Below are 27,832 nucleotides of genomic sequence, written 5' to 3'. Positions count from 1 at the left end.
TTTCCATAAAATATAGTGAAATGTGATGTGGCACGCATGGAATTCCGGGAACGTCTGATTATTGTTTCGTTTTTTTATCGTAATTTTAATTGTAAAAGTACATGTATTCTCGTTAACATAATATGCATTTTTAAGATTCATTTTAGGGTAAAATGAAGTAATTGTGTCTGATTCCACTATCTGTCTGTCTCTCAAGTGCTTTCCTTTAGTGACATCTAGCGGATTTTGAGGGAAAAGCAAGAGCTCCAGTATATGCTGCGCCTTTAGTACGTTCACTTTACAATTGTCACATTCTTGGCGGCCATTAAAGATATTACAGAGTATATAAGTTTTAAATTAAGTATATAACGACTTTTCATATCAGTATCATATTATTTGACAGCCTAAGGCAAAAAAGGATATTACTGATGCGATTACTGAAGTATTTACTATTATTATTATTTTACTTTATATATTCGATTAGTTTTATTTTGTTTCATTCATGTTGTTGTTGTTGTTCGTTTTCTTGGCTAAAATCGTTATTTTCAGTTCTTATCTGCCCACATTGCAAATTATTAGTTTGGTCGTGTGGGGAAAGTTGCGCGTGAAGACAGCGCGAGGCGTGTGTTCAGTGTTCATGAATCACAATGTGATGAGCACGCAGGATCATATCAAACACATCATATCTCATGATATTAAACTCATATCACACATGCTCCCGGTGCTCCTGAAAGGAACATACGCGTGTGGACACTTCGTGCGTCTCAATTCAACCTGATGACAAGAAGATGATGATCTATTAACGGAGAAGGTAAAATAATGCATGCATGAAGAATCTTTCTTACACATCTTATTACACTCAAAAAGATTACCCAAAAAAGTACCATGGTTGTATGGTAATGCCATGGTATTCGTCGAAGATAGACGAGTAGGCTACTATTTTTATACAGCCTACCTATATTTTTGTATTGTTTAAAGTATCTTGAAGTACTATTCATGGGTGGGGGTGATGTCAGCTAAAGTGGGGTACTTTTTGGTAAATCATCTAGAACAGCATTAATGTCTATGCAAATTATACCAGACTGCTTTCTATTTGTTAATTCAGGTCTCTTCTATAATTTTATGTTGAAACTATGTAACATAAAACAACTGTTTAAGCCCAAGAACAATTTAAATGTCAAAAGTCCACCTCTATGTCATTATTGATTTGTTCATGTAAAATGAGCCAGTGAATCTGTACAGCTCAAGCCATCATTGTGAACAAAGAACTGTTCTTTTAATTTATGTAGGCTACAGTAATTTCGAATTGTATTAATAGCTTTGCATTCCAGTAAATGTATTATGGCATTACAAATATATGTGTGTAGCGGGGAAGGCTGAGCTCATAGAGATTGGGGTAAATTTGTAGGTGCATGTGGGCTTTTAAGACCGTACACTGTGTTGTTTTTTAAAAACTATGTATGCAGCATTGCTGATAAGCAGTTGTGATTGTAATTTTATTTTGTAAATGCATTTTTTTACTCATAGCATTTGTAATAACATAGGAATGAGTGTTTGTGAGAGTGTGAGTTAGGTGGTTGTGTGTATTTGAGCCCATTTATGGGTACCTTTCAAACAATACCAAAATATCTTTCTATTTTATTTGAGCCGTTGTAATGAAAGGAACCATCAAAACATCTCCATTAAGTCAGTTTATAAAGTGGCCCACTTTAGCTGATGGGGATTTGCTAAAACAGGCCAGTAACTAAGTAGTCTTTTTCATCAAAAGCAATTACGTTGTTTTGCAAATCACAGATTTTCTACTTATAGAAACTATATCATGACATAATTCAAGATACCATACGTTTAGTTGTTCAATAGTTGCTTATGGATATACATTATAAACCTATTAGAAACCAGTCTAAACATCTGATGCTTGTAAACTGACACGTATGCGTATAGCACTACCTGAGAATGTGTATAACAAACCCTGGCATGAGTATAATATGTAGAGTATGTAAATAATAATTAATAAAATTAGCTTTTTTTATATAATACAGTTTATCTAATAATATATCAGACAGTAACCCCCCACTAATCGAGTACAAAGCCTGAATATAGCCTGAATATGTATTTTGTTGTTGCTTATCTCTTGTTTTGAAAGACTTTATTTTTTAGCATGTAAAGAAAAGGTTTGTTGCCTGGTGGTAGTTTGACAGAAACACTGCAGTGGCTGCAAGCATCTAGGGCTGCGGGGGTGGGAGTGTGAAAAGTGTGGTAGAGAGCCTCCTGGGAGAACACACACACACACACACACACACACACACACACACACACACACATGCATGCAGTCTGTTCACACTGGCAGTGGCTATATTCACAGCACATTGACTCATACTGTAAATGAAACTCATATTCTGTTTTGTGATGTCATTTGAACTGTTACGCAGACATAACACCATTCCCATTATTCGATTTTTGGAAAAAGTGTGCAGTAAAAATACTCTGTGGAAATTCAAGGAGAAATTTTGAAGATTGATGACCTTGCTTTTTCCCATATAATGAAAGCAAACTGTGACCAGTAGCTGGCCATTGGATTTTTACATTTTGAAACATCATATTGAAAGTTATGTTTGAATAATGGCAAACACAACCACATTTTCAATGAAAATGTATTTTGGTCTATTCGTCATGCAAACATATCGTATGGCTTCAGAAGATATTGAATATAGTGCACACGTTACATGGACTACTTTTATGATGTTCTTTTTTCCTTTTTGGAGCTTGACAGCCCCTGGTCACTTTAACTAAGCTACATACTAGAATCAGAACCAGAATCAGAAAGACCTTTATTGCCAAGTATGCTTACATATACAAGGAATTTGTCTTGGTGACAGAAGCTTCCAGTGCACAAACAATACAAGAAAGAAACGTCCCTTTTTCAGGACAAGATAATTTTGTTAAAATCCAAATAACTTTACAGATATTCATTGTAAAGGGTTTAAACAATGTTTTCCATGCTTGTTCAATGAACCATAAACAATTCATGAACATGCACCTGCATGTTGGATCAATTGGTTAATGACCGCTCCGGTCGTTAAGACATTAACAGCTTACAGACATTAGGCAATTAAGGTCACGTTACAGTTATAAAAACTTAGGACACTAAAGAGACCTTTCTACTGACTCTGAAAAACACCAAAAGAAAGATGCCCAGGTTCCCTGCTCATCTGCGTGAATGTGTCTTAGTCATTCTGCATGCAGGCATGAGGACTGCAGATGTGGCCAGGGCAATAAATTGCAATGTCTGTACTGTGAGATGCCTAGGACAGTGCTTCAGGGAGACAGGAAGGACAGCTGATCATCCTGGCAGTGGCAGACCATGTGTACTAACACATGTAGAGGATCGGTACATCCGAATATCACACCTGCGGTAAAGGTACAGGATGGCAACAACAACTGCCCGAGTTACACCAGGAATGAACAATCCCTCCATCAGTGCTCAGACTGTCTGCAGTAGGCTGAGAGAGGCTGGACTGAGGGCTTGTAGGCCTGTTTTAAGGTAGGTACTTACCAGATATCACCGGCAACAACATCGCTTATGGGCACAAACCCACCTTCGCTGGAACAGACAGGACTGGCGAAAAGTGCTCTTCACTGACAAGTCATGGTTTTGTCTCACCATGGGTGATGGTCGGACTCACATTTATTGTCGAAGGAATGAGCATTACACCGAGGCCTGTACTATGGAGCGGGATCGATTTGGAGTTGGAGGGTCCGTCGTGGTCTGGGATGGTGTGTCACAGCATCATTGGACTCAGCTTGTTGTCATTGCAGGCAATCTCAATGCTGTGAGTTACAGGGAAGACATCCTCCTCCCTCATGTGGTACCCTTCCTGCAGGCTCATCCTGACATGACCATCCAGCATGACACTGCCACCAGCCATACTGCTTGTTCGGTGCATGATTTCCTGCAAGAGAGGAATGTCAGTGTTCTGCCATGGCTAGCAAATAGCCTGGATCTCACCATTCCTCCCAGAAATGTCCAGGAACTTGCAAGTGCCTTGGTGGAAGTGTTGGGTAACATCTCACAGCAAGAACTGGCAAATCTGGTGCAGTCCATGAGGAGGAGTTGCACTGCAGTACTTAATGCAGCTGGTGGCCACACCAGATACTGACTGTTACTTTTGACCAACAAAAGTACTACTTCAGGGACACATTATTCCATTTCTGTTAGTCACATGTCTGTGAAACTTGTTCAGTTTATGTCTTAGTTGTTGAATCTTTTTATGTTCATACAAATATTTACACGTTAAGTTTGCTGAAAATAAAAGCAGGACATTTCTTTTTTAACATCTTTTACTCCTCTGTCCACAAATATAAAGGATTTGGGCATATAATCAGTGACCTATAGGCAAATTAAGCAAGTTGCTTAGGGCCTCCTATCCACCATGGGGCACCCACACTGTCTTACGAAAATAAGTGTATGTTATGAACATATTGATGGGGGCCCCCAAAAGGCTAGGACTGGCACTGCATATTATTTACAGTATAAACAACCATTTGTGTGGGGGGTTTTCTCAGCAACAGGATTTTGACAAGGTGCTACTTAAGTGTGATTTTCTGGAAAATACAGCACTGGATTATGATGTTGCACATTATTTGTCTTTTGAAGTGCCAGAAACACCTGCAACAGAATGAGCACTCAATCTAAATGGCTTCACAGTCACCATCTCCTCAAGGACTATTTCAAATTGCCCTCACCCTACTATTTTTCTGCTTGTTGAGAGCTCTTCACCAGCAGGCAACCATGTGCAATGTTATATTACTCATACACTCTTTTACAAAGACACACGTTCCACTATTGTGTGCTCTTCAGCTTTGATGTAGTGATGCATCATTTGATTGTTGTGGAGAGAGAGAGAGAGAGAGAGAGAGAGAGAGAGAGAGAATTTTGATATAACTAAAGTTATGATATTTCAGACAAAAAAAAGATATTTGTAACAAAAATAGAAATTTACTTTAAATGATACCACACTTCAACATACCTCAGAGTATACTTACCTAGGACTTATCTTAACCCCCTCTGGAAATTTTAATTCGGCAATTAAAACATTAATTACAAAAGCCTGCAGTGCAATGTCTGCCATAAAAATGAAATTATTCAAAATAAACATTCCTATCAGAATTTGGACAATGATATTTGATAGTGTCATACTCCCCATTGCTTTATATGGAAATGAAGTCTGGTTTCCATTAAGTAATTACAGCCATAATTCTTGGGACAAGCATCCGATAGAAGGTTTACATGTTGAATTATGTAGAAGTGTCCTTCATGTCCACAGAAAGACCCCCAATAATGCATGTAGAGCAGAACTTGGCCGTCTACCTCTCAACTTAAATATTAAAAAAGAATGTTAAAGTTTTGGATTCACTTAAACTCTAGTTCTAAAGATACTCTTCATTATAAAGCACTGAAAACACAAGAACTCAATCCACAAAGTCCTCTCTGCCTATTAGTCTCACATCTCACAAACAAAGCACCCAAATTCAATTCAAAACAACTAATAAGAATAAAAGAAATAATGAATCTCCAAACTGATACAGTATATATATACATGGAACATTGGAGGAACAAACAAAAACGCAATGTAACCTACAACATTACCTTAAACTCAACAGAGGGTATAGACTTTCTTAATATCTGTTCTTGGTCAGAAATACCAAATATAGATAACTATTAACCAAATACAGACCACCAAATGGCCCTTGAAATAGAAAGGCATAAAAAGACATGACAACCTAAAGAAGATCGAACATGTGTCCATTGTACTTCAGGTGAAGTAGAGACAGAAGTACACTTCCTCAATCACTGTGAAAAATACTCACACCACTTTCATTATATATGAAATTACAGCAACTTATCCCAGAGTTTCATTCCCTCAGTCAAAATGACAATCTGAAAATCTTACTTGGCGAAGGACCCACTTCAGCCTTAGTGGCCAATTACATAAACAAATGCCACAAATTATGAAATGAACATACATACAGCACCTGTTTCAGCAGTTAAGTTTAACTACTGTTATTTATTTATTATTTTATTTATTTACATTTTACTGTATATGGCGAGCACAATTACATGTCTTTGTTTCCTTTGTTGTTTCTTGTCTAGTTTTGTTTTGTTTTATTGTTAATGTCCATTTTACTGTATTCACTTGTTTGTTTTTCTTGTAATGCTTTGGCAATATGCACTTACTGGTTGTCATGCCAATAAAGTAATTTGAATTTGAATTTTGTTCTTGGATGTATTAGTTGAGAAAAGTTTTAAACTCATTTTGTGATCTCTGCCTTTTGACAGAAAACTTTAGAACTGTATCTGAGCATAGTGTTAGTCATTGTTGTGCTATGTCTATCTCCAATTGATATGTTACTGTAAACAGATCTTATCTGTGTTTTTTCTTTCATACGAGTAGTGTTCCAATAGCAATAACCATGATAATATTCAAAATAAGCCCATTTCTGCTTCTGTTTTCTCCCACTTGTCACTTCTGTCATTCTGTAAGATGACTTTAAGGGCACCTTTTTTATTATTCAGGCTCCTCAGTGGGCAGCTGGCATTAGGGCCCCTGATTTTACACATCCCACCTAATCTTATCCGTCACTTTAGGCCTTTTTTTAGACACAAGCACAATCCGCCACAGCTGCGGTGTGTCATCATTCATCATGAGCTTAAAAAGACTATGACAGGATTAATGCACTAATAATGAAACGCATGTTCAGACAAATTTAAGACAAATGGCATGCAATCATTTAACCATTGAAAAGCAGATTTTTTTATTATGTTAGTTGCTGGCAAACTTTAACAACTAACATGAACTGAATGGGACTGAACTCAGAACTTACAGTATCTCACAAAAGTGAGTACACCCCTCACATTTTTGTAAATATTTGATTATATCTTTTCACGTGACAACACTGAATAAATGACACTTTGCTAGTGAGTGTACAGCTTGTATAACAGTGTAAATTTGCTGTCCCCTCAAAATAACTCAACACACAGCCATTAATGTCTAAACCGCTGGCAACAAATGTGAGTACACCCCTAAGTGAAAATGTCCAAATTGGGCCCAATTAGCCATTTTCCCTCCCCGGTGTCATGTGACTTGTTAGTGTTACAAGGTCTTAGGTGTGAATGGGGAGCAGGTGTGTTAAATTTGGTGTCATCGCTCTCACACTCCCTCATACTGGTCACTGGAAGTTCAACATGGCACCTCATGGCAAAGAACTCTCTGAGGATCTGAAAAAATAATTGTTGCTCTACATAAAGATGGCCTAGGCTATAAGAAGATTGCCAAGACCCTGAAGGAAGCCTCTTCTAAAGATGATGCACAAGAAAGCCTGCAAACAGTTTGCTGAAGACAAGCAGACTAAGGACATGGATTACTGGAGCCATGTCCTGTGGTCTGATGAGACCAAGATAAACTTATTTGGTTCAGATGGTGTCAAGCGTGTGTGGCGGAAACCAGGTGAGGATTACAAAGACAAGTGCGTCTTGCCTACAGTCAAGCATGGGGGTGGAAGTGTCATGGTCTGGGGCTGCATGAGTGCTGCTGACACTGGGGAGCTACAGTTCATTGAGGGAACCATGAATGCCAACATGTACTATGACATACTGAAGCAGAGCATGATACCCTCCCTTCAGAGACTGGGCTGCAGGGTAGTATTCCAGCATGATAACGACCCCAAACACACCTCCATGACGACCACTGCCTTGCTAAAGAAGCTGAGAGTGAAGGTGATGGACTGGCCAAGCATTTCTCCAGACCTAAACCCTATTGAGCATCCTTAAATGGAAGGTGGAGGAGCACAAGGTCTCGATAACATCCACCAGCTCCGTGATGTCGTCATGGAGGCGTGGAAGAGGACTCCAGTGGCAACCTGTGAAGCTCTGGTGAACTCCATGCCCAAGAGGGTTAAAGCAGTGCTGGAAAATAATGGTGGCCACACAAAATATTGACACTTTGGGCCCAATTTGAACATTTTCACTTAGGGGTGTACTCACTTTTGTTGCCAGCGGTGTAGACATCAATGGCTGTGTGTTGAGTTATTTTGAGGGGACAGCAAATTTACACTGTTATACAAGCTGTACACTCACTACTTTACATTGTAGCAAAGTGTCATTTCTTCAGTGTTGTCACATGAAAAGATATAATCAAATATTTACAAAAATGTGTGGGGTGTACTCACTTTTGTGAGATACTAGCTAAACTGAGCTTTCATTGAATTTAAAGAAACATTTTAAATTGAGTTGAAATGAACTGGATACATGCAGTAGTCCCAACAAGCATTTTCTTATTTTAAATGAAACTGTGTTTTTTTTAGTTGGTAGATCTTACTGAGTTGGTCATTTAAAAGTAGATCATCACAGAAAAAATGTGGGCACCCCTGAAGTAAACTAATAGGTTCTTTGAACTTGTTATCTGTAGGCTAATCAGTTCACTCACATGTGAAATGTCAATCCAGTCAGCTCACACAGTGTAAGCTGATATGTCCTTTAAAGTAGTGTAGAATAGAATAGAATAGAATAGAATATACTTTATTGTCCCATTCTGGGAAATTTGTCTTGGACTCCAGTGACACAAGCAGCCTCAACATTGGACAGTGACTACAGTACCACACAATACGCTACAACACTCATAAGACACAATAAAACAATAAATAATACCTAAAATATACACCAGTTTTGACGTGTGACCGGGTAGCCAATCAACTTGCGTACTCTCTCTTTGCCTAACATTTAAATTAGCTTAGTTTGCAAGTAAGTTGTTTCACTGTTAAATTTTTCTCTGAAACCCTCTTCCTCCCTAGCTTCACAGGTCTAGATATGCTACATGTCTAACTGTGCAGCATTGTCATTAATGCTTGATACAGCCTATTTTGTGTTTTTCTAACTGTGCAGCAGCAGCAGCATGTCCACATTCTTAAATCAGTATGTCTGTGTGTTCTAGCAGAAGCAATTCTCCATACTTGCTTAACAGCTGCAGCAGCATCGTAACAGTTCAAGTCAAGACCAATAATCAAATCAATATGTCATACACACATAAACGTTAACTAAACTAAATTAACAGTTTTCTTCTACTTCTCAATATTATTATTGTTACCACTCCCTCAAAATCAAGATTTTTCTTTGTATCATTTGGGTCATAAAAATATTGTTTTGCTCAAAGTACACTTTTCTGGCAGTCAGATTGTGAAGTGATATACCGTTTCCTGACATCTTTTTTTGACTATATGTTCCATATTTCCCATTGCCATCCTAACGTACCACAATGTCTCAGTGATACATTTTCTTTCTCTCTCTGTCTCTCTGAGCAGCATTATTCTGACAGCTCCTGATGCTCATTTGACTGGTAAAGGTGCAGTGTTCTCTTCCTCTGCATGGTTTCCTTTCTCTATCCTCACTTCTTCCATTCTCTCTCTCACATTTTCTCTTGTCCCTGGAGATCTTCCTCAACAGACTTCTGCTGCGACTTGTTTTTAATCTCCCACACACTTATACTTGATGAACCCAAACCTTCTCTCTCTCTCTCTCTCTCTCTCTCTCTCTCTCTCTCTCTCTCTCTCTCTCTCTCTCTCTCTCTATCTATCTATCTATCTATCTATATTTATCTCTCTTTCTCTCTCTCTCGCTCTCTCTCTCTCTCATTGTGGAAGTGTCTGGAAATGTTGAGAGCTGTCTTGCTGAAGTGCAGCAGTTGTGGAGCTGTCTGACAGACTGTGTCCTAATGTCACTGAAGTTTAGTTCCCATTTGCACTGAGCTGCAGCTAGTGCCCACCTGAAATCAAAACTCAGTCTGCGCTTAAATTGAATTTGAGGTAGCCAAATAGATTCAGAATGGTAATTAAAATTTGAATTTAAGGAAGTAGAATTTAATGGAATGACATTCAAATAAAGTGTAATGTAGTTTTTAACAGTGTTTTTTATTTTTCCTCAATTAATTGAATCATTCACACAATATATGGGGTAAGCCTATTTCCAGCTACATTAGATGATATTAATTATGTCTGAAATGCTACTTACATTTTTTTAATTAATCTTTTATTAAATTCCCTAGAATGCCCCAATTTTTTGTGTCAATATTTCATTTTATAAAGTTATCTGAAAACAATGTGTTGGTAGTGCTGAAAAGAAAACATTAAAATCTGTTGTAATGACTGTTTAGTGTAAAGAAATATGTCTGATTGTTAGATTTTTTTTCTCTACATTATGGAATAAATTGACATTTACTAAATAAAATGATGTTTTGTCACAATTAATGTTTTGTCACAAAAGTTGCATTGGAAAAATGTATTTTCTCTGTTGTGAGACTTTGTTGAATTCCTCCTATCATTCCAATATATAGTGAGGCATGGCCAGTTCACTTTGAATCATTTAACTTCCAATTCCAACTGAGAATTAGACAAATCTTTGCCCAATGCTGCTATTATTTTTCAGACCATATGCTAGTGCACTCTTAAAAGTTGACAAAATAACCTCAATTAAGTATTTAAAATTTGCAATCTTTTGCTTTTCCGTGAAGGTGTACCAAAAATATTGAAGACTCATCCATTGTTGACTCATCAGCAAAAACATGACCCCTTGGTACAAACTGTTAAAGAGATAGTTTACCCAAAAATTACAATTCTCTTATCATTTACTCACCCTCATGCCATCCCATATATGTATGACTTTCTTTCTTCTGCTGAACACAAAGATATTTAAAAAAAATATATATTTCGGCTCTGTAGGTCATTTCAGTGCAAGTGAATGGTGGCAAGACATTTGAAGCTCCTAAAAGCAGAGGAAGGCAATCCATTCGACTCCAGTTGTTTAATCAATGTCTTCTGAAATGATCCAGTCAGTTTTGGGTGAGAACAGACCAAAATATATCTTCTTTATCACTGTACAGGCACAATCATGATTTCATACTCGATTAAACTTCCTAATGCTTGACAGATGCGCAGAGAGCTAGATGGTGCTATAGGAAGTGTAATCGAGCTTGAAATCATGATCAGGGGCGACTGCTGACAAGATTTATAGTGAAAAAGGGATGAGCCTTTTTAAAAAATGATGAGCATAATTGGTGTATCTTCTAATGATAAATCTGGGTTTCTATCCAAATGTTTAGCATTTTTTATTAAATTCAACTTAAACGAATGGAAATTTTTGCATGTTTCTATCCACTGCGTCATGAGCATTATCTTAAAGGAATATTCCGGGTTCAATACAAGTTAAGCTCAATCGAGAGCATTTGTGGCATAATATTGATTACCACAAAATTTATTTAGACTCGTCCCTCATTTTCTTAAAAAAAAAAAAATCCAGGTTAAAATGAGGCACTTACAATGGAAGTGAATGGAGGCAAGTTTTTTCGAATGTACATTCACATGACATAAACAATATGTGTGCAAACATAAAATTGCTTACTAACCTTCTGTGAGAAGCTATAGCAATTTAACAACTTTGTTGCCATGACGATGTAATGTCAACAAACCCTAAAATTACTGTAAAAATGTACATTTAAACAACTTTACAGCTCAAATATTAGATGAGTTTTAACAGAAGAATTTATGTAAGAGCTTATATAAAATGTTAAGCTTTACATTTCTGCCTTTAAACCGGCCACATTTACTTCTTGTGGAGCGGAGGGGGGCGGGGCCGGGTCGGAATATCGTGCGCCCGGTCCCCAATCGGCCTGATGAGGCGCACGATGGATAAAGGCGGCCGGTGACAATGGTTCAAGTGAAAGAGAATTACGGGCATGTCTGTCGTGTGTGTTTATGTTTGTGCTTTTGGTTGGAGTTTAATTAAATTATCATTTATGTTGTCAAACCGGTTCTCACCTCCTCCTTGCCCATCCTTTAACAGTGTTACACTTCTATTGAAGTGCCTCATTGTAACCCCGATTTAGCCATTTATTTATTTTTTTTAAAGAAAAGTAGGGACGAGTGGAAGTTCTTTTTTGTGGTAATCAAATGGTTGCTATGCCTGTACTCCATGCCACTTTAACAACTAGCTGTGAGTTAAACATTCCCAATTGTCAAGGGCTAGGTTCCAAGAATTGTGTACCAAGAACGGACATTCCGTTCATGTGAACAAATGGTCAAAACAAAAGAAACTGTAATTGTTTTGCATTTCCATCACCTTGAATGCACACTTAGCTACAGTATGTGAAACTCCACCTCTGCCTTGCACTTAAACCTTAAAGCGATTTTAGAGAGTTTATGCACATATTTTGTGATTTTTCTATTCAGGATTTTTTTAAGTGCAAACATAAAAAATTTTTATAGAATCCCAGCAATATTTGCCCAATTAGTTTGTTTCTGGCATTCCCTTTTAATTACTTTAATACATTCCAAGAGAACTGAAATTGCAATTGTCCCTGTTCATGTTTTAAGTATCCTGGAGAGAAATTTCAGAGCAGTGTTTGAGAAAGCCTTGTGTTCTGTGCTCGTCTGAGCTCTCCAAAATCATTTACCAGGAGAAAAGATGGCTTGAAAGTGAACAGATGGTAGACATGTGGGCTAAAAACATATTTTAGAATAACATTTTGCTTTTATTGTCAGTTACTGGGACAGCATGATCACACTGTGAATTCTACGACAGTAAGTTGAAAGTGCTGCTGCTGAAATAAGTCATACTGAAATTCGAACATTTGCAATGGACGAAACTAAAAGTGCTGATGAGCTGAAATGCAACCTCAGAATCACACTCACCATTGTTTATGGGGACACAATTACTTCCTGGTTTCTATGGGACCAGAAGCAATGTCTTAATGATTGCTTACACAATGTGCTACCAGCAGCACCACAGGGAAAGATAATCTGAATTGATGCAAAAATGTCTGGTGAGGGAAATTCTGATGGTGAGTAATCCCAGAGATAGGGAATTGACTTTTCCGTAATTTGGAAGAAAAGGGTTCGTTTTAGGGTAAATAAACTTCGGAAACAACATGTCGATATATTTGTGTGATTATGTTGACTGGGCCATTAATATTATATTTGCATTTTATATACTGTATATTACGTTTGATGGCTTTATGGATATACCATAGGATATATATGAATATATTTGTAAAACAACCTTAACCTGCAATAACATTCAGACATTTTTGGGCCACTGGTGACAGGGTACCTGCAGGTATTAGCACTTACAGTTTAAAGCTTCTTAATAAAATTGATCTCGAGTTGTTTAGTCTTATACTATATATATATATATATATATATATATATATATATATATATATATATATATATTTCAGCATATTGATGACATATAGAATTTCTCAATTATTATGCATTTTCTCTGGTTTGGTTTAAAAGTGTGGAAAGAGTTTAAATAGAGGAACAACAACCCAAAACCCCTCATATCTTTAAGAAAAGGCCAATGAGAATTGGCGATTGGAGTTTGCATGCCACTCCCCTGGATATACAGGTATAAAAGGGAGCTGGAATGCAGAGTTCATTCAGGTTTGTGCTGAGGAGCCGAGACAGAGACCCGGATATTTCAGCGGGTAGTACAGCCTGTGGCAAGAAAGACACAACATCTCATTCCTTTCATCAGGGAACAGAGGTTACGACAGAGACATATCTAGTATGGGAGAAGGCCGTGCCAGCCGCTGCCTATTCTCTCTTAAGTTTTTCTCTCCACAGAGTATTAGATTCTGTTGGGGCCATTTAATGCTCATAAAATGCACCGGGGAAGGCGATCTTTTCCTTTCCTATTCTTTCAGGGGTAAAAGACCCCAGAGACTGCATGCTGCCCCGGGGGGGGGGTAAGCATGTGGCAAATACATCACATGGTCTTAGGGCCGCAAATGGATAGGGCGTGGTGGTAGGTCCTGCCCTTCAAAGGGGAGGAGCTCTACAAACACAGCGACTCCCCCACTCTCCCCAGAGAGGGCTCTGCCCAAGAGAGACATGGGTCTATCGAATGGAGACCGTGCCGCGGAAGATACATCACAGGAGGTTACTGGGGTAACCGACACCTGTGGAGCACTTCCTGGAGGGGAAAGGTGTTATACGCAAGCGGTACACCTGGCCAGCTGCCCCACATTACGAAACTTACCTGTTCATACCTGAAAGAACACAGTACGAAACCGGATCATCTGGATATTGTAAAATCTCATGAAGGTATTGGGTGTTGCCTAGCCCGCTGCTCTGCAGATTTCTACTAGAGAGGTGCCATTGGCCAGTGCCCACAAGATTGCCACACTCCTTGTAGAGTGTGCTCAAACTCGCAAGGGTGCGGGCACACCCTGTGTCTGGTAGGCCAATGCAATGGCATCCACTATCCAGTGGGCAAGCCTCTGTTTGAAAACAGCGTTCCCTTTCTGCTGTCCACCAAACCAGACAAAGAGCTGCTCAGAGCGTCTAATGCTCTGCGTGCGATCCAAGCAAAGCATGCACCAGACACAGCTATGATAAGGGTGGGTCTGCCTCCTCTGGGGGCAGTGCTTGCAGGCTCACCACTTGATCCCTAAAAGGGGTCATGGGAACCTTGGGCACATAGCCTGGTCAGGGTCTCAGTATCACGTGAGAGTCTCCCAGACCAAACTCCAGGCACGTTCCGCTGACAGAGAACGCTTGCAGGTCCCTGACCCACTTGATGGAAGTGAGCGCGTTCAGGAGGGTGGTCTTTAAAGAGACAGCCTTTAACTCAACTGACTCTAGGGGCTCGAACAGGGCTCTCCGAAGGCCCTGCAGGACCACAGAGATTTCCCATGAGGGAAAGAGGCACTGCCTAGGAGAGTTCAGCCTCCTGGCACCTCTCAGGAACCTGATGATCAGGTCATGCTTACCAAGGGACTAACTTTCAACTGCATCGTGGTGTGCCGCTATAGCATCTATGTACACCTTCAGGGTGGAGGGGGACAGCCACCCCTTCAGATTCTCTTGCAGGAAGGAATGCATTGACCTGACTGCGCACCTCTGGGGGTCTTTGCTACGGGAAGAACACCACTTAGCGAACAAACGCCACTTCAGGGACGTTGTAAAGCTGCCTTGTAGAAAGAGCCCTGGCCTGAGTGATCCTGTTAACCACTGTGGGCGGTAGACAGCTTAGAAAAGAGAAAAGAAAATATCTGGTCTTCCTAAATGAAGTTACTAAACATACATTTGAGAGGAGCACGGCCATCTAATCTTCCAATGAACTATCAGAGTATAAAAGCATCTTCTTCGTCCCAGTGTCAGTTCTCCTACCATTTTGTCCAGCCCAAAGCGGCTTCGTGTCTGACATCCAGGAAATCATGCTCTTTCCCTCGGACGATGAACTCTCCAATGCTCCGGAGACACCCACTTATCCATCTCAAACCATACTGGATACCTCCTCTTTTATTCCAGGCAAAGTTTCACCTGCTGATCATTCAGAACGCCAAATCCATCACACCACATTCCAGTCTACTAAAACTTACTCAACAAGACCGCTCTTTCCTCCTCCTTCAGGGCCATCCTAACATTTGACCATTCTTCATACACCCGCCTCTCAGATTTCGTCTCCTAGAGATGCAAGCTCTTCATTTCCCCCTATTACAAAATGGTCCATTAACGTATTTCGTCAAGCCCTTTCTAATTCTAGCATAGATTTCTCACAAAGAACCACCAAAACGCAACTTTATGACCTCTACATGCCCCGTTAATATCGATCAGGTTTTTGAAAGCCCCTCCGAAAACCTTCCAAAGGGGCCAGAAGCGAACCATGAAATGCATTACGCAGCTCTCTTCTTCTGCTTAAGTTGCCAGCAATTCCTCATCTGCCTTTCTTCCTGGTCGCAGACTTTTGTGGCTGCAAGCAATCGTTCCCCCTTCCCTCCCCCCTTCTGATCAGACACTCAACACATAATCTTCTTCCCCTGTTCCACAATTTTATTTTCTTCCTCTAGCTTCCCATGCTTCAATCTAACTCATCTATCTACAGAGCAGACCCAAGCGTGAGGCTGCCTCTGCAAATGGTCCCACCCCTCTCTCTCCACCTTCACTCCATTCCTTCTTCTACTACTAACTTACCTGTCTATGGAGTGGGCCCAAGCGTGAGGCTGCCTCTGTAAATGTACTACCCCCTTACCTCAATTCAAGTCAAGCCAGGTCATTTTAATTTGTATAGTGCTTTTTACAACACACATAATTCCAAAGCAGCTTTACAGAAAATGTGTCTGTTACAGAAATTGAATCTGTAATGTCTTCATTGTACGGTTTGATGACAAACGCAAATTTAGATTATGCCCCCAGAGAGCAAATCAAAGGGGACTGTGACAAGGAACACAACACTCCACAAGATGTAGTTAATGGAGAAAAATAACCTTGGCGGAAACCAGGTTCACTTGGGGGGGGTTCCATCCTTAGTTGGCAATTGAGAGTGTAGTCCATCCTATGACCAAGATGATGCAGGTAGAGGTCAGTGAGGTGCATCGCAGTCCGGCAGGGAGATTGTGGCAATTGTGGTGAAGTCCATCCTATGAAGAAGGTTCAGGCAGTGGCCAGTGAAGTGTTCCATGTCTTACGGTTGAAGATGGCAGTTTTCCACTGTGAAGTTTTTCGTGGTAAACTAAAGTGATGTGTCACTGGCATAGGCTGCAGTTAGTAATCATCACTCAGTAACAAGTATGGGTGGGAGTAGGACATTAAACAGGACTGGATCTGGATCTGATAGGCTCTGGTAAACCTCATTCCTTCTTCCACTGCTAATCTACCTTCTACTGCTAGTCTATGGAGCTGGTCCAAACATGAGGCTGCCTTGGCAAACGGTCACATCTCTTACCCCATCCTCTTCCCAATTCCACAGCATCAGCTCCAGATATGTACTCCTCCCACAGTCACAATGGATCCTCCACCAGTATCCCCTCATCTCTCAGATCTTAGCAGGGTCTGACATTGATGTTTCTTCTCTGTTTTCCTCTGTTCCTATGAAAGAATCCTGTCGCAGCCTTGACTGCAGACCCATAACCATTAATCTAAGCAATTTAAACTCCAGCTCGAATTGCATACATTGGCTGAATTTTGCATCGTCTTCAAAATATTTATGAAAATAATATGTTCCACATACCCCTCAAGGCGTATCGGACTATATGACTATCTCGCCATAAAAGTGGACCTGTCACTTTCCTTTTTTTAGCTAAATGCTCCACTCAAGTCACCCAATGGAACTAATGCCCTTACTTTAGAGCTATATAATAGGTTATTTTTGGGTTGCTCTTTATCTTCTTCACGCCCTCTGTTTAGTCCTGTTCTTTAACCCAATTAATTCTACTTCTCATGTCCTACTGTCCAGTAACGATTCTATGAACCGAAATCCTAGATTCACTTCAGGAAGACAAGTATGCAACAGTTTCAACAATTTTGGCTGCGTTAGCTAAATGTATGTCTGTAATTTCTGCGGCGGAGACCATGCTCGCTCCATTTGTCCTGTTCCTCGTTCTTTTAAAAACTTATCTGTCATCTCCTTTTATTTTCTCTTCATTACCACATGAAATAATGAATCAACCTGTCAAAAAAATTGCACAGTATTTCCTTTCTGGTTTCAACCCAGTCTGGAAAGTCAGTCTTCTACCAGCCCTTTCTGTGACTGTTTAAAGTCCACAACAGCCAAACCTGACACAGTCAACGACCCTTCGAATTGTCATTTGAAGTATCATTTATCTCTCTGCCCCCCATGGCAACCAACATCCAAGCATCAATAGTCTTATTCCTCTAAATTAAGTGTTCAACTTCAAGCACCAAAAGATTCTCCATTCCAAATAAAGCTCCCACAGCAGTGCCCCACCTACAGCTCCCACAAGAGTCATGTCACCTTCATTCTTTTGCTCTAACCTTTTTTGTAATCATCTTTGGGGTCTCTTTTGTGTCATCAAGCCTGATCATCCATGCCAATTAAGTTGCTATGAGCATTTGATCCTTTAATTTTCTGCCTGCTGTACTAAACTTTATTCTGCACTTTTTGGGGGTATATCCTCGAGCCCCTCCATTGTGGACAGCAAGTCAAACCTGGTTTACCATTTATGCTAAGTCGTGTAATGACAAAGTCGTGTAATGAAGTAACTAAACATAAGTTCGGGAGGAGCACACCTATCTAATCTTCAAATTAATTATCAGAGTGTAAAATCAACCTATTACTTCGTCCCAGTGTCAGTTTTCCTTGTGTCCCTCCACCTCCCTCACTCCTCCTGTAGGTATTTGGTCCATATAATCATCTCCATCCATTAGTAGTCCCGGAAGGGGGAAGCCTAGCTGAATGGTGAACTTGAAAATGTTTTGTAAAGTTTCTTTGAAACAACATGTATTCTGAAAAGCGTTATACAAATAAAAACGAGTTAAAAAAAATATATATATATATATATATATATATATATATATATATATATATATATATATATATATATATATATATACATTTAAGAAATCATTGATTCATAATTATAATCTTCCTGATCTCAGACTCAAAAATATCTTCATGAAAAAAGTTGTTAAAGAGGAGAAACTCATTGCTTGAATCTATCTCACTAACTCACTCCTTCTATTTTTTCTTCTCTTCCTGTGTTTCTCCCTGTACGTAGCTTAATTGCATAACTGCATGTGTAGGCTGCTCAGGGTTTTATGTAAGGAGGCCTACACTACCAATGGGAATCACTCCTCTATCGCTCGCTATTCTCTTCTTTTATATGGTCAGGGTTTGCATTATAAAGGTTACTGGCCCATCTGTATTTAATGGGTAGATCCAGTGGTTTAGTGATTGAGTTTGTGGGTGGGAAAGTCAACCAGGGCGGTAATGTGACGTTTACATAACAAACTCTCTTAATAAACCTCTAATAGGTGACAGTGGTTTTAAATGTACACATGGAATGAACAAAGGAATATTGAGAGCTTGGATTGAGTTTGAGTAATGTGTTTGCTAGCTATTTTAACAGACACTTTAATTCACAGAGGCAGCATATTGCCATAAATATGTAGAAATCACAGTTACAACAGCTGCCTTGCTGTTTATTCAACATAGGCATCAGCTTTCTAAGGTTTCATCCTAACTAAATGGAACCTCATAAGCAGCCTACACAGAATCTGCATATGCAGAACTCCACAGAAAGTTCCAAAGATTTCTCAAAAAATTGGAATGCACATCGTTCATAAAGGCAATGTCCACACTAAGCTGTTTAAGTTTCAAAACTCAGTTTTCAGTTTTTTCGAAAGTCTCTAGTTGTGGATGAGAAGAATAAACGTAGCAAAATTAATACATTTTCAAATGACAACATATTGTATTAGTACAGTATGTAGCCATTGTCAGGTTTTGTGTGTTTATGTAACGTTGTTTGGAATTCAAGTCAAGTCAAGTCTAGTTTAGTTTTTGTAGTCACGTTTGTCGTTTTCACGCTTCATGTAAATAAACTGCACCTGGGTTCTTCACTCTTCACTCTTCACTCTTCACTCAGATGATGACTTCATCATCATCATCTGCCTGTCATTGCCAGAATTGTTATTGAATACCTGACTGCAAAATTAACCTAGCAGTTTAGCTTCTTCGTTTACGTCAGAGGAATATGCAGACTACTTCTGCGCTCTGGCCTGCAGGGTTGACTTTAATGAGTTTTCCCTCAAGGACTGTTTCCATTTTGGGCTGAATGAGCCGGTCTCCTCCCTAGTGCCTGACGGTTGGAGTACCTACAGCCTGACACAGTTTATCAACCTTGCCCAACTGATAAGTGGTTCAATGTTGGGGAGGCGGATAACAAGCCAAAGTCCTACGTCATGGCCGCCGAGCCAGGGTCCCACATCATGGCCACCAAGCCAGAGTTCCTCGTCATGGTCGCTGAGCTAGCACCATCTTTTCCCCCGGATCCTGAGTCTGCTCCATGCCACATCACAGCCACGCCTGAACCTGCTCTATGCCACATCACAGCCATGCCTGAGCCTGCTCCATGCCACATCACAGCCACACCTCAGTGTGCTCCATACCATGTCACAGCCAAGCTTCAGTCAGCTCCATGCAAGGTCTCAGGCTCACCTCTGACTAATGAACCAGCGTTGCAGGTCTCCTTCATTCCAGAGCCATCTCTCACTGGGCTATTTGAGATGGAATTGGTTCCCGCCCTTGTGACCACCCTTAGTTCTCCTGATCAAGCAAGGGGAACTTTCGACCCTCCGACCCCACCTAGACCCTCCGAGCAGGGGAATCCACACTGGTCCTTCGATCCCTACTGCTTCACCTTGGTCCTCAGTCCCACCGGCTCTGCCTCTGTCTTCCGATCCCCCAGCTCTACTTCGGTCCTCCGAGCCTATGGCACTCCCTCGGTCCTCTGAACCTACGGCTCCACCATGCCAAGTTCCCTGGTGTCCCCCTTTAAGTCTCTCACAGCTCCGCCTTCCATGGCTCTGCCCTTCAATTCTCTGAAGTCTCTCAAGACTCTGCCCTTCGAGCCTCTCATGGCTCCACCTTCCACTGGTGTTGTCCTGATCCCATACTCCACGCCCTGTCAGCTCCGTTTCACACATTTTACCATGTTTTAATCAAGACCCCCCAATCTCCCTACAGAACTTTGGGATTATGTCATGTTTCATGTGTTTCATGAAAGTACAATACTTTCAGCTCCGTTTCACACATTTTACCATGTTTAATTTGATTCACATATTTTCCTCAAAAGTCCACAGATTCTCTGGTCCTGCTCATAAGAGACTGATTTGAAATACTCTACATTGGCAGCAACTCTACGCTACACAAATAGTGCTCCTCATGTTAGACACACAGGACACTCAACTCACAATTGATTTAAATAGATTTAGCATTAGCATGTTACTAAGCAAACTTTGCGATCAATATTTTGACAGTGGCACAATTATGTCACACACAGAATTGGTGGAAAAAAGACTGGAGCAAAGAATAAACAAAACAATGTTATCTAGTTTTAACTTTCATAAAACTTAATTAATCTTTATTACATCCATTTACTTTACATTTACATTTATTCATTTAGCTGACGCTTTTATTCAAAGAGACTTACAAATGAGGAACACCACAAAAGCAAGGCAATATCATGAGAAGTGCTACAGAAAAAAGATTCAGATTTGTTGGGAGGAAGGTGATATACAGTGGTGAAAGGAGTGATAATTGTTTTTTTATTTTTTTTGTGCATTAGTAGAACTGGTCAAGTGCTCACGAAAGATTAGATGTTTCTTGAAAGTAGATAAAGAATCAGCTGCTTGATTAGCCTGATTAAGGGACCGGGGGTGCGGAATCACACCGCACCACAGTCTGATTTTCTAAAGCCATCTTTACACTGCAATGGTGTCACAAAATCTGCTTCTGAAGTGGCATTTAGGTGTACAGTATTTACACAGACTGTTTAATGCTACTCAGAGCACAGCAATTACAATTGCATAAATAATGTTATGAGATTCATGTCTTCTGACATTACTCCCTTTCAAATATGTAGTTTGAAGCATGAGACTAATTTGGTGGCTTTTCAAGCCTGTAAAGACAGACTATAGCTTAAGCCAATAGAATTCGAGTACGGGCTGTGAAGGAGCATATCATTGGTTCAACCCACTGAACAAAAACACCCCTTCACCTAACTAGTACTAATCAGTCATTTGAGTCTGAACTAGATGAAAGGTGTCATTCATGAACCAACTGAATGTTCTGGTAAACTTGTTTTTGAACTAAATTAAAAACTATTTGGTCCTTGTTCGTGAATGAAGATCTGCTGACTGACTGAACGAGAGAAGGCATGTCATTCTTTTAGTTTGGCATGTGAGAGATAGGGAGAAAGTAGAGAAAGGGGTGAAACACACTGACAAGTTTATAGGTATGCGCTTTTGTTTATTGTAAAACATGATTGTAAGAAGACCTGGAATATAGTGCATGAGTTCTATCAATTACTTTTAATTAGTTTATAGCCTTCTGTTTATTTGTTTTAAAAGTTTTTTGTGCTTTTGTCCACTTCAGTTGTGGCAAATAAACCCTGTAAATACTTTTTAAAAATTCACTTTTTGTGTTCCACGGAAGGAAGAATAACATATGGGTTTAGAGCAACATTAGGGTGAGTAAATAATGGCAGAATATAAATTTTTTTAACAATTAATTATTCTTTAATTTTAGAGGAGGAGAGAATGATGACAGAATTGTATTTATGGATGTACTAAGCTTTTAAGTTCAAGCATCATTAAGATCACAATATTTGTACAATTGCATAGTTACTATTGTTACATAGTCTTATGTCCAAGAAATGCTAAACCACAGACTTTCTACTTGCCTTAATATGAGAACGGTAGAGCAAATGTGTTTTTATTTTTATGGGGGGTTTGGTGTTGGTGGATTTCAAAAACAAGATTAAAATAACTTATAGTGCTCTCTGACTCTGCTTTTGAAAGAAAGGCCATCAGAGAGAAAAATTTAAATATCCTCTCCACTTTGTCAACAGTTCCTTGCCTTTTTAGCAAAGTCTGTCTTTTTTTGTGTATATATGTGTGTGTGTGTTACGGGTGAGTAGGTGTCTGAGTGGGATTGCCTGGTAGGACGTGTAGGCATCTGCTGCCATGGCAACCATCTGCTGTTATGCATAAGCATCCTCTCAGGCTGCCCACACAGTGCCACCGCAAAAAGTGAGACACTGTTTGAAGAATTGACTGCCGTTAGTTTTTATGTTGATCCAGGCCAGGCCCGGTTCCAGATCAAAATCACTGAGGGTGCTTCTGAAAATAGTGGGGGTGCTCTGTATAAAGTGGAGATGTATCGTATTTACAAATTTTTTTAAATATATTAAATCATGTTTACATGCTACTTAATGTAAATAACATTAATGTTACAACACATTTATTGCTTCGTTTTCATCAGTCGCTGAAAACGACAGCAAATTGCTGCACATGCAGATTAGGACACACTGATTTGCACAATCATACACGTTTATATGTTTTGATGCAGCAATTTTGTATTTGATGGGATTCAAGGAAATCTGCTTTCCATTTTACAGTATTAAACCAACATATTCAGTTGAGCAGAGGTGTGCAATTGTTTTGGTACAGGGTCCACATCAGCTGGTCCTCGGCCACACCTCCACCCTCTAACGGACGACAGCCGCGCATCCCCGGGCGGATCGGAGGCAGTCCTCTGGTCCCTGACGGACTGAACGCCCCGCTGCATTATCGGGGAACAGAAAGGGTCTCCCCCCGCTCCTGGCAGCGGCACCTTCTCCCCTTGCGGTCGGCGGCCGTCTTCCGCTTTCAGGCGGCCGGGCTCCTCCGTGCCCCGGCAGATGGCCGTGGCTGCTCCGTTGGGATGAATGGTAATGGTGAGAAGTCCACTACGGCGTATCCCTACTCCTTCCCAGGTTTCGGTACCAAAAGAGTCAACTTAGCACAAGGGAAAAAACTTAGAATACAAATCTTCTAAATCCAATGAAGAAAACTTGAAAAGGAAACATCCAAAACAAAGCTCAGTAAGTCCAGCAAGGGAAATAACTTAGAATTCACTCCTCCTAGATACAGGGCAGGCTGAGAGAGCAACACAAGGGACTGGTGGCTAGCACATTCGAAAACCAAGTGACAAACAAGGGAACTGAGGTAACTTAAGTACATAATACCAAACAAGACACAGGTGAAAACAATGATGTTAAAAATGGCGGGAAAACAGGACACAAAAACAGAGAACTAGGGACATCTAGTGGGCAAAAATGGGAATTACAGATAAATACATGACAGGACCCCCCCCACTAGGAACGGCTCCTGACGTTCCCCACAGAATAATTCATTTCGGCTGATGTAAGGCCATGGGCATGGGTGCACATGGTTGAAGCCGCTCATCCTTCCCCCTTTGAGAAAGCATAGCTCCCACTCCTACATCTGAGGCATCCACCTCCACGACGAATGGAACTTCAGGGTCAGGCATAGAGAGAATGGGTGCGGAGGTAAACAGACGCTTCAGCTTGGCGAAGGCGGCCTCGGCTTCTGGGGTCCACTGGAAACGGGTGTGGCTTGCCTTGGTGAGTGCTGAGAGATGTGACGCCACAGAGCTGAAATTCTTGATGAATTTCCGATAAAAATTGGCGAATCGCTGGACTTCCTGGACTGAGGCTGGGGTGGGCCACTCTGACACAGCCTTGACCTTGCTGGGGTCCATGAGCATATGGCCGGGTTCAACTACGAATCCCAAGAATTGCACCTTAGTGGCATGGAACTCACATTTTTCTGGCTTGACATACAAAGGATTCTCCAGAAGGCGTTTGAGCACTAGTCGAACATACTCAATATGTTCTTGCAGGGAACTCGAAAAGATCAGGATATCATCCAGATAGATCCACGGTAGTCAATGCAGGGTCGGAGACCCCTGTCCTTCTTCCCCACAAAGAAAAAACCGGCTCCTGCAGGTTACGTGGACTGACAGATGAAACCAGCAGCAAGGGCCTCCTTGATGTTCTCATCCATAGCTGCACGCTCTGGAGCCGACAGGGAGAAAATCCGGCCTCTGGGGGGACTGGTACCAGGGAACAAGTTAATAGCGCAGTCATATGGGCGGTGGGGTGGCAGTGTTGTGGCTCTATGCTTACTGAATACCAGCTTAAGTTGATGGTACACACTGAGGACTCGGGAGAGGTCAATGGACTCTGGGAACTCGGGAGGTGAGACAGGAGAGTCAGAGTGTAAACAGGTGGTTTGACAAGTTGGGCCCCATTGAATAAGGGATCCGGTTGTCCAATCAAACTGTGGATTATGCAGTTGAAGCCAGGGGTGACCAAGAATGAGTGGAAATTCCAGGGACTGGATGAGATGAAAAGTCAGCTTCTCTTGGTGATGATGGACTGAGAGAGAAAGAGGCTCTGCGGCCCGGCTGACGCCTTCCACGCCTAGGGTTGTAACTGCAGTGGGCACAGGTAGGAGTCCAGATGGGATTCCATGTTTGTTGGCCCAAGCGGTATCCATGAAATTTCCAGCTGCTCCCGAGTCCACAAAAGCCTGTAGATGGTGACTGTGAGAGTTCCACTCGAGGGTAGCGGGTAGAAAAAGACCAGAGTTAAAAGATAGGGAGGTGAGGGCAGCTTCCATTACAGTCCTCCCTGACCTGCACAGTGTCGAGCGTCACTCGGAAGTGGTCGGTTCCGCCGCAGTATAAGCAGCAGTGCTCCCACATGCGTCGATCTCGTTATCTTGAGGTGATCCGGGCTCGGCCTACCTGCATAGGCTCAGGACGTTCTTGGTCAGAGGGAGGATAGGGGTCAAGGATAGGGGTTTGCTAGATGGGTCTAGCTGACCTGCGGTTGAGTGCCCTCTCTCGAAGACGATTATCCAGGAGAATGGAGAGCTCGATGAGGGTCTCAAGATTCACGGCTGGTTCTCGTGTAGCGAGCTCATCCAAGATATCATCTGAGAGCCCAGACGAAAAGCTGGCCATCAGAGCCTCCTTGTTCCAGCCACTCTCTGCAGCTATGGTACGGAACTGGATGGTGTACTCCGCCACACTACGTTGTCACTGGCGCAGGGAGAGAAGACGTCTGGAGGACTCCCGACTGGTTAGGTGGTGATGAAAAGTCTGCCGAAACTCATCTGTGAAAGTCTGGAAACTAGCACAGCAGGGGCTCTGTGCCTCCCGTACAGCAGTGGCCCAGTCCAGGGCAGTACCAGAGAGCAGGGTGATCACATAAGCAATCTTGGAGTGGTCAGTGGGGAAACTGGAGGGTTGAAGATCAAATGTTAAGGAACACTGTGTCAAGAAGCCTCTACATGCACTCGGGTTACCTGAGAATCGTTGGGGTGGAGGTAATTTTGGCTCAGTGGCAGACACTGGCTGCTGGACATTGACTGACGGAGGTGGAACAGGGGCAGAAGGAACAGGCACTGCCAGCCTCTCAAAAACCTGCTTCAGAGCGGGGAGAATCTCAGCCAACAGCTCTGAATGTTTGGCCAGCAGTTCCACCTGATCCACAGTCCATTTCTCATGTCTCTGCACACTAGCTTCGAGCCAGTTGGAGTACTTGGAAGTGCTAGTTGTCTCTGGATCCATGTTGACTTGGTTTTCCTGTCACGAGCCGGTCTCAAACCTGGGTCTCTGGTGAGGGAGTGGCACTGACTATCCACTGAGTCAACTTGGCTCAAGGGAAAAAACTTAGAATACAAATCTTCTAAATCCAATGAAGAAAACTTGAAGTTTTCTTCAAGTTTCACACGAAGAGTGCAGTTTTTCTCCAGATATCAGCATGATAACAAATGTGATTTTGATTTTATACAAGTTTAATAAACAAGAAGTTAATATTAAGTGATGTACATTTTAGACACCATATTGCCTGTTTTAGCTCCATTTTACCAACGAAAATAGTTGAAACCTAAGCCACAGCACTGTAATTGCGTCTCTGAGAAACTCACCGAGGTGTTTCCTTACTGAATGAATCAGCTTTTTGAACAATCAGTTGAATGAATCTCAATGACTCACTCATTAACAGTGACTTACTGGCACCTACTGGCGGTTTTAATTTCACATTTAAAGTATCTTTTCATGTTTTAAATCATTTCAAATATAAATATTCAACATTTTATTTTTAAAACGTCATATTATTTATGTCTGTGTAAAAACATCTAAATGCTACTTTAAATGCAGCTTCTGTGTTTCCTCTCCATTGCAAATATTTTGTTGATACTTATTTAATTTGATTGGTAACGGCCCTTTTGTGTCTTCTTATAATTTAATTTGATTACATTTATGAAATTTACACAAAAGATCATGCATGCATATAATTAGCTTTAAAAATAAATTTATGAAGGTAAAAATGCCCATAAAAGGTACATTGTATTTGTTAATTGAAGTAATAACTTTTTTTTATTTCGTTTTTCTTTCCCTCTTTCTCGTCTATACTGATCTCACTATACTGTTGTGTGAGGGTATATGTCTAAGAGTGTAGTCATGCCTTCATTTGCTAGGCATGGTAAATGTTTTTATGTATGTTTTAATTATAACTGTGAAGCAACAACGTTGCTATTAAATGTGATATAAATAAATAAAACAACTTATTTACAAAAAAATGTATGGTTTTGAAGAATTTTTTTGTCAATTTAGTCAGCTTTGTCATTAAACCAGAAAGAAACTTTGAGAAGATGGATAATGGAATGGTCTCCATGCTACACTAATAATAGTTGTAAGGTTTTCCTCAGTGTACACTTATCCTTGCAAGTACAATTTTGCCTGTATTATTGGTGTCCCCTTCAAAAATTGCTCTTGAGAATTGTTATGTTTATTGTCCCCTCCAACATTTTGATGAAATTTTCGCCCCTGGATAAATGTGATTGTAAAGGTGTTCAGAGATTTTCACTTCTGGGAGGAGCTCCCCATAGCCTCAGCAACATATGCTGACGCAGCATCGAAGTGACCAACTAATTAAGGCTACTAAGGGAACTAATTAAGGCTAAATTTACAACCATGTGATTTAATATTAGAAAATAACAAAATCATACTAATCCGTGTTTTAAACAGTAACTTGTTGGTTTGTACTTAATTTTTTGGAAGTTCCTACTACACTCTCATTGAAAGTTAACTAACTATCATTATTAGCATTATCAATTTATTCATAATCAAACTATTTTAAAATCAAAGGCAAGGAGTGGGGAATTTTGGTAAATTCTATGAATGACAAACATTCCTACAGTTAAATTTAGTTCTGTAGGTGCAGATTCCATGTCGGCCTGATTTTATGTCTGTTTATTTATGTATTTACTCCTGTCCTTTGCATTTCAGATGGATGTGTCTCTCCAGAGGAGTCTGAGTGTTCTGGATCGTCTTCTCCTCACACACTCCATATGGTTGCAGCTGTCAATCAACCTCGACTCCGCCAACAAAATCCTACAACGAGAGATAATTGGGGTGGGAAAATCCTAT

At 40.6% G+C, this 27,832-nt stretch overlaps 1 protein-coding gene across 1 annotated transcript in view; it reads left to right on the top strand.

The window, feature by feature from the left end:
- The first annotated feature begins 662 nt into the window (after positions 1-662).
- LOC127648292 (ras and Rab interactor 2-like) overlaps positions 663-27,832 on the top strand; it is a 55,587-nt gene continuing 28,417 nt past the window's right edge. The window contains exons 1-2 of the mRNA XM_052132934.1: positions 663-790; positions 27,692-27,817. Of these exons, the coding sequence (XP_051988894.1) occupies positions 27,692-27,817 (126 nt within the window). The 5' untranslated portion in view covers positions 663-790. The remainder of the gene's footprint in view (positions 791-27,691; positions 27,818-27,832) is intronic.

This window comes from Xyrauchen texanus, chromosome 1 (genome assembly GCF_025860055.1).
Source record: "Xyrauchen texanus isolate HMW12.3.18 chromosome 1, RBS_HiC_50CHRs, whole genome shotgun sequence".
NCBI lineage: Eukaryota > Metazoa > Chordata > Actinopteri > Cypriniformes > Catostomidae > Xyrauchen > Xyrauchen texanus.
Note: the sequence above shows the minus strand (reverse complement) of the source record. Positions and strands in the feature narration are given on the sequence as shown.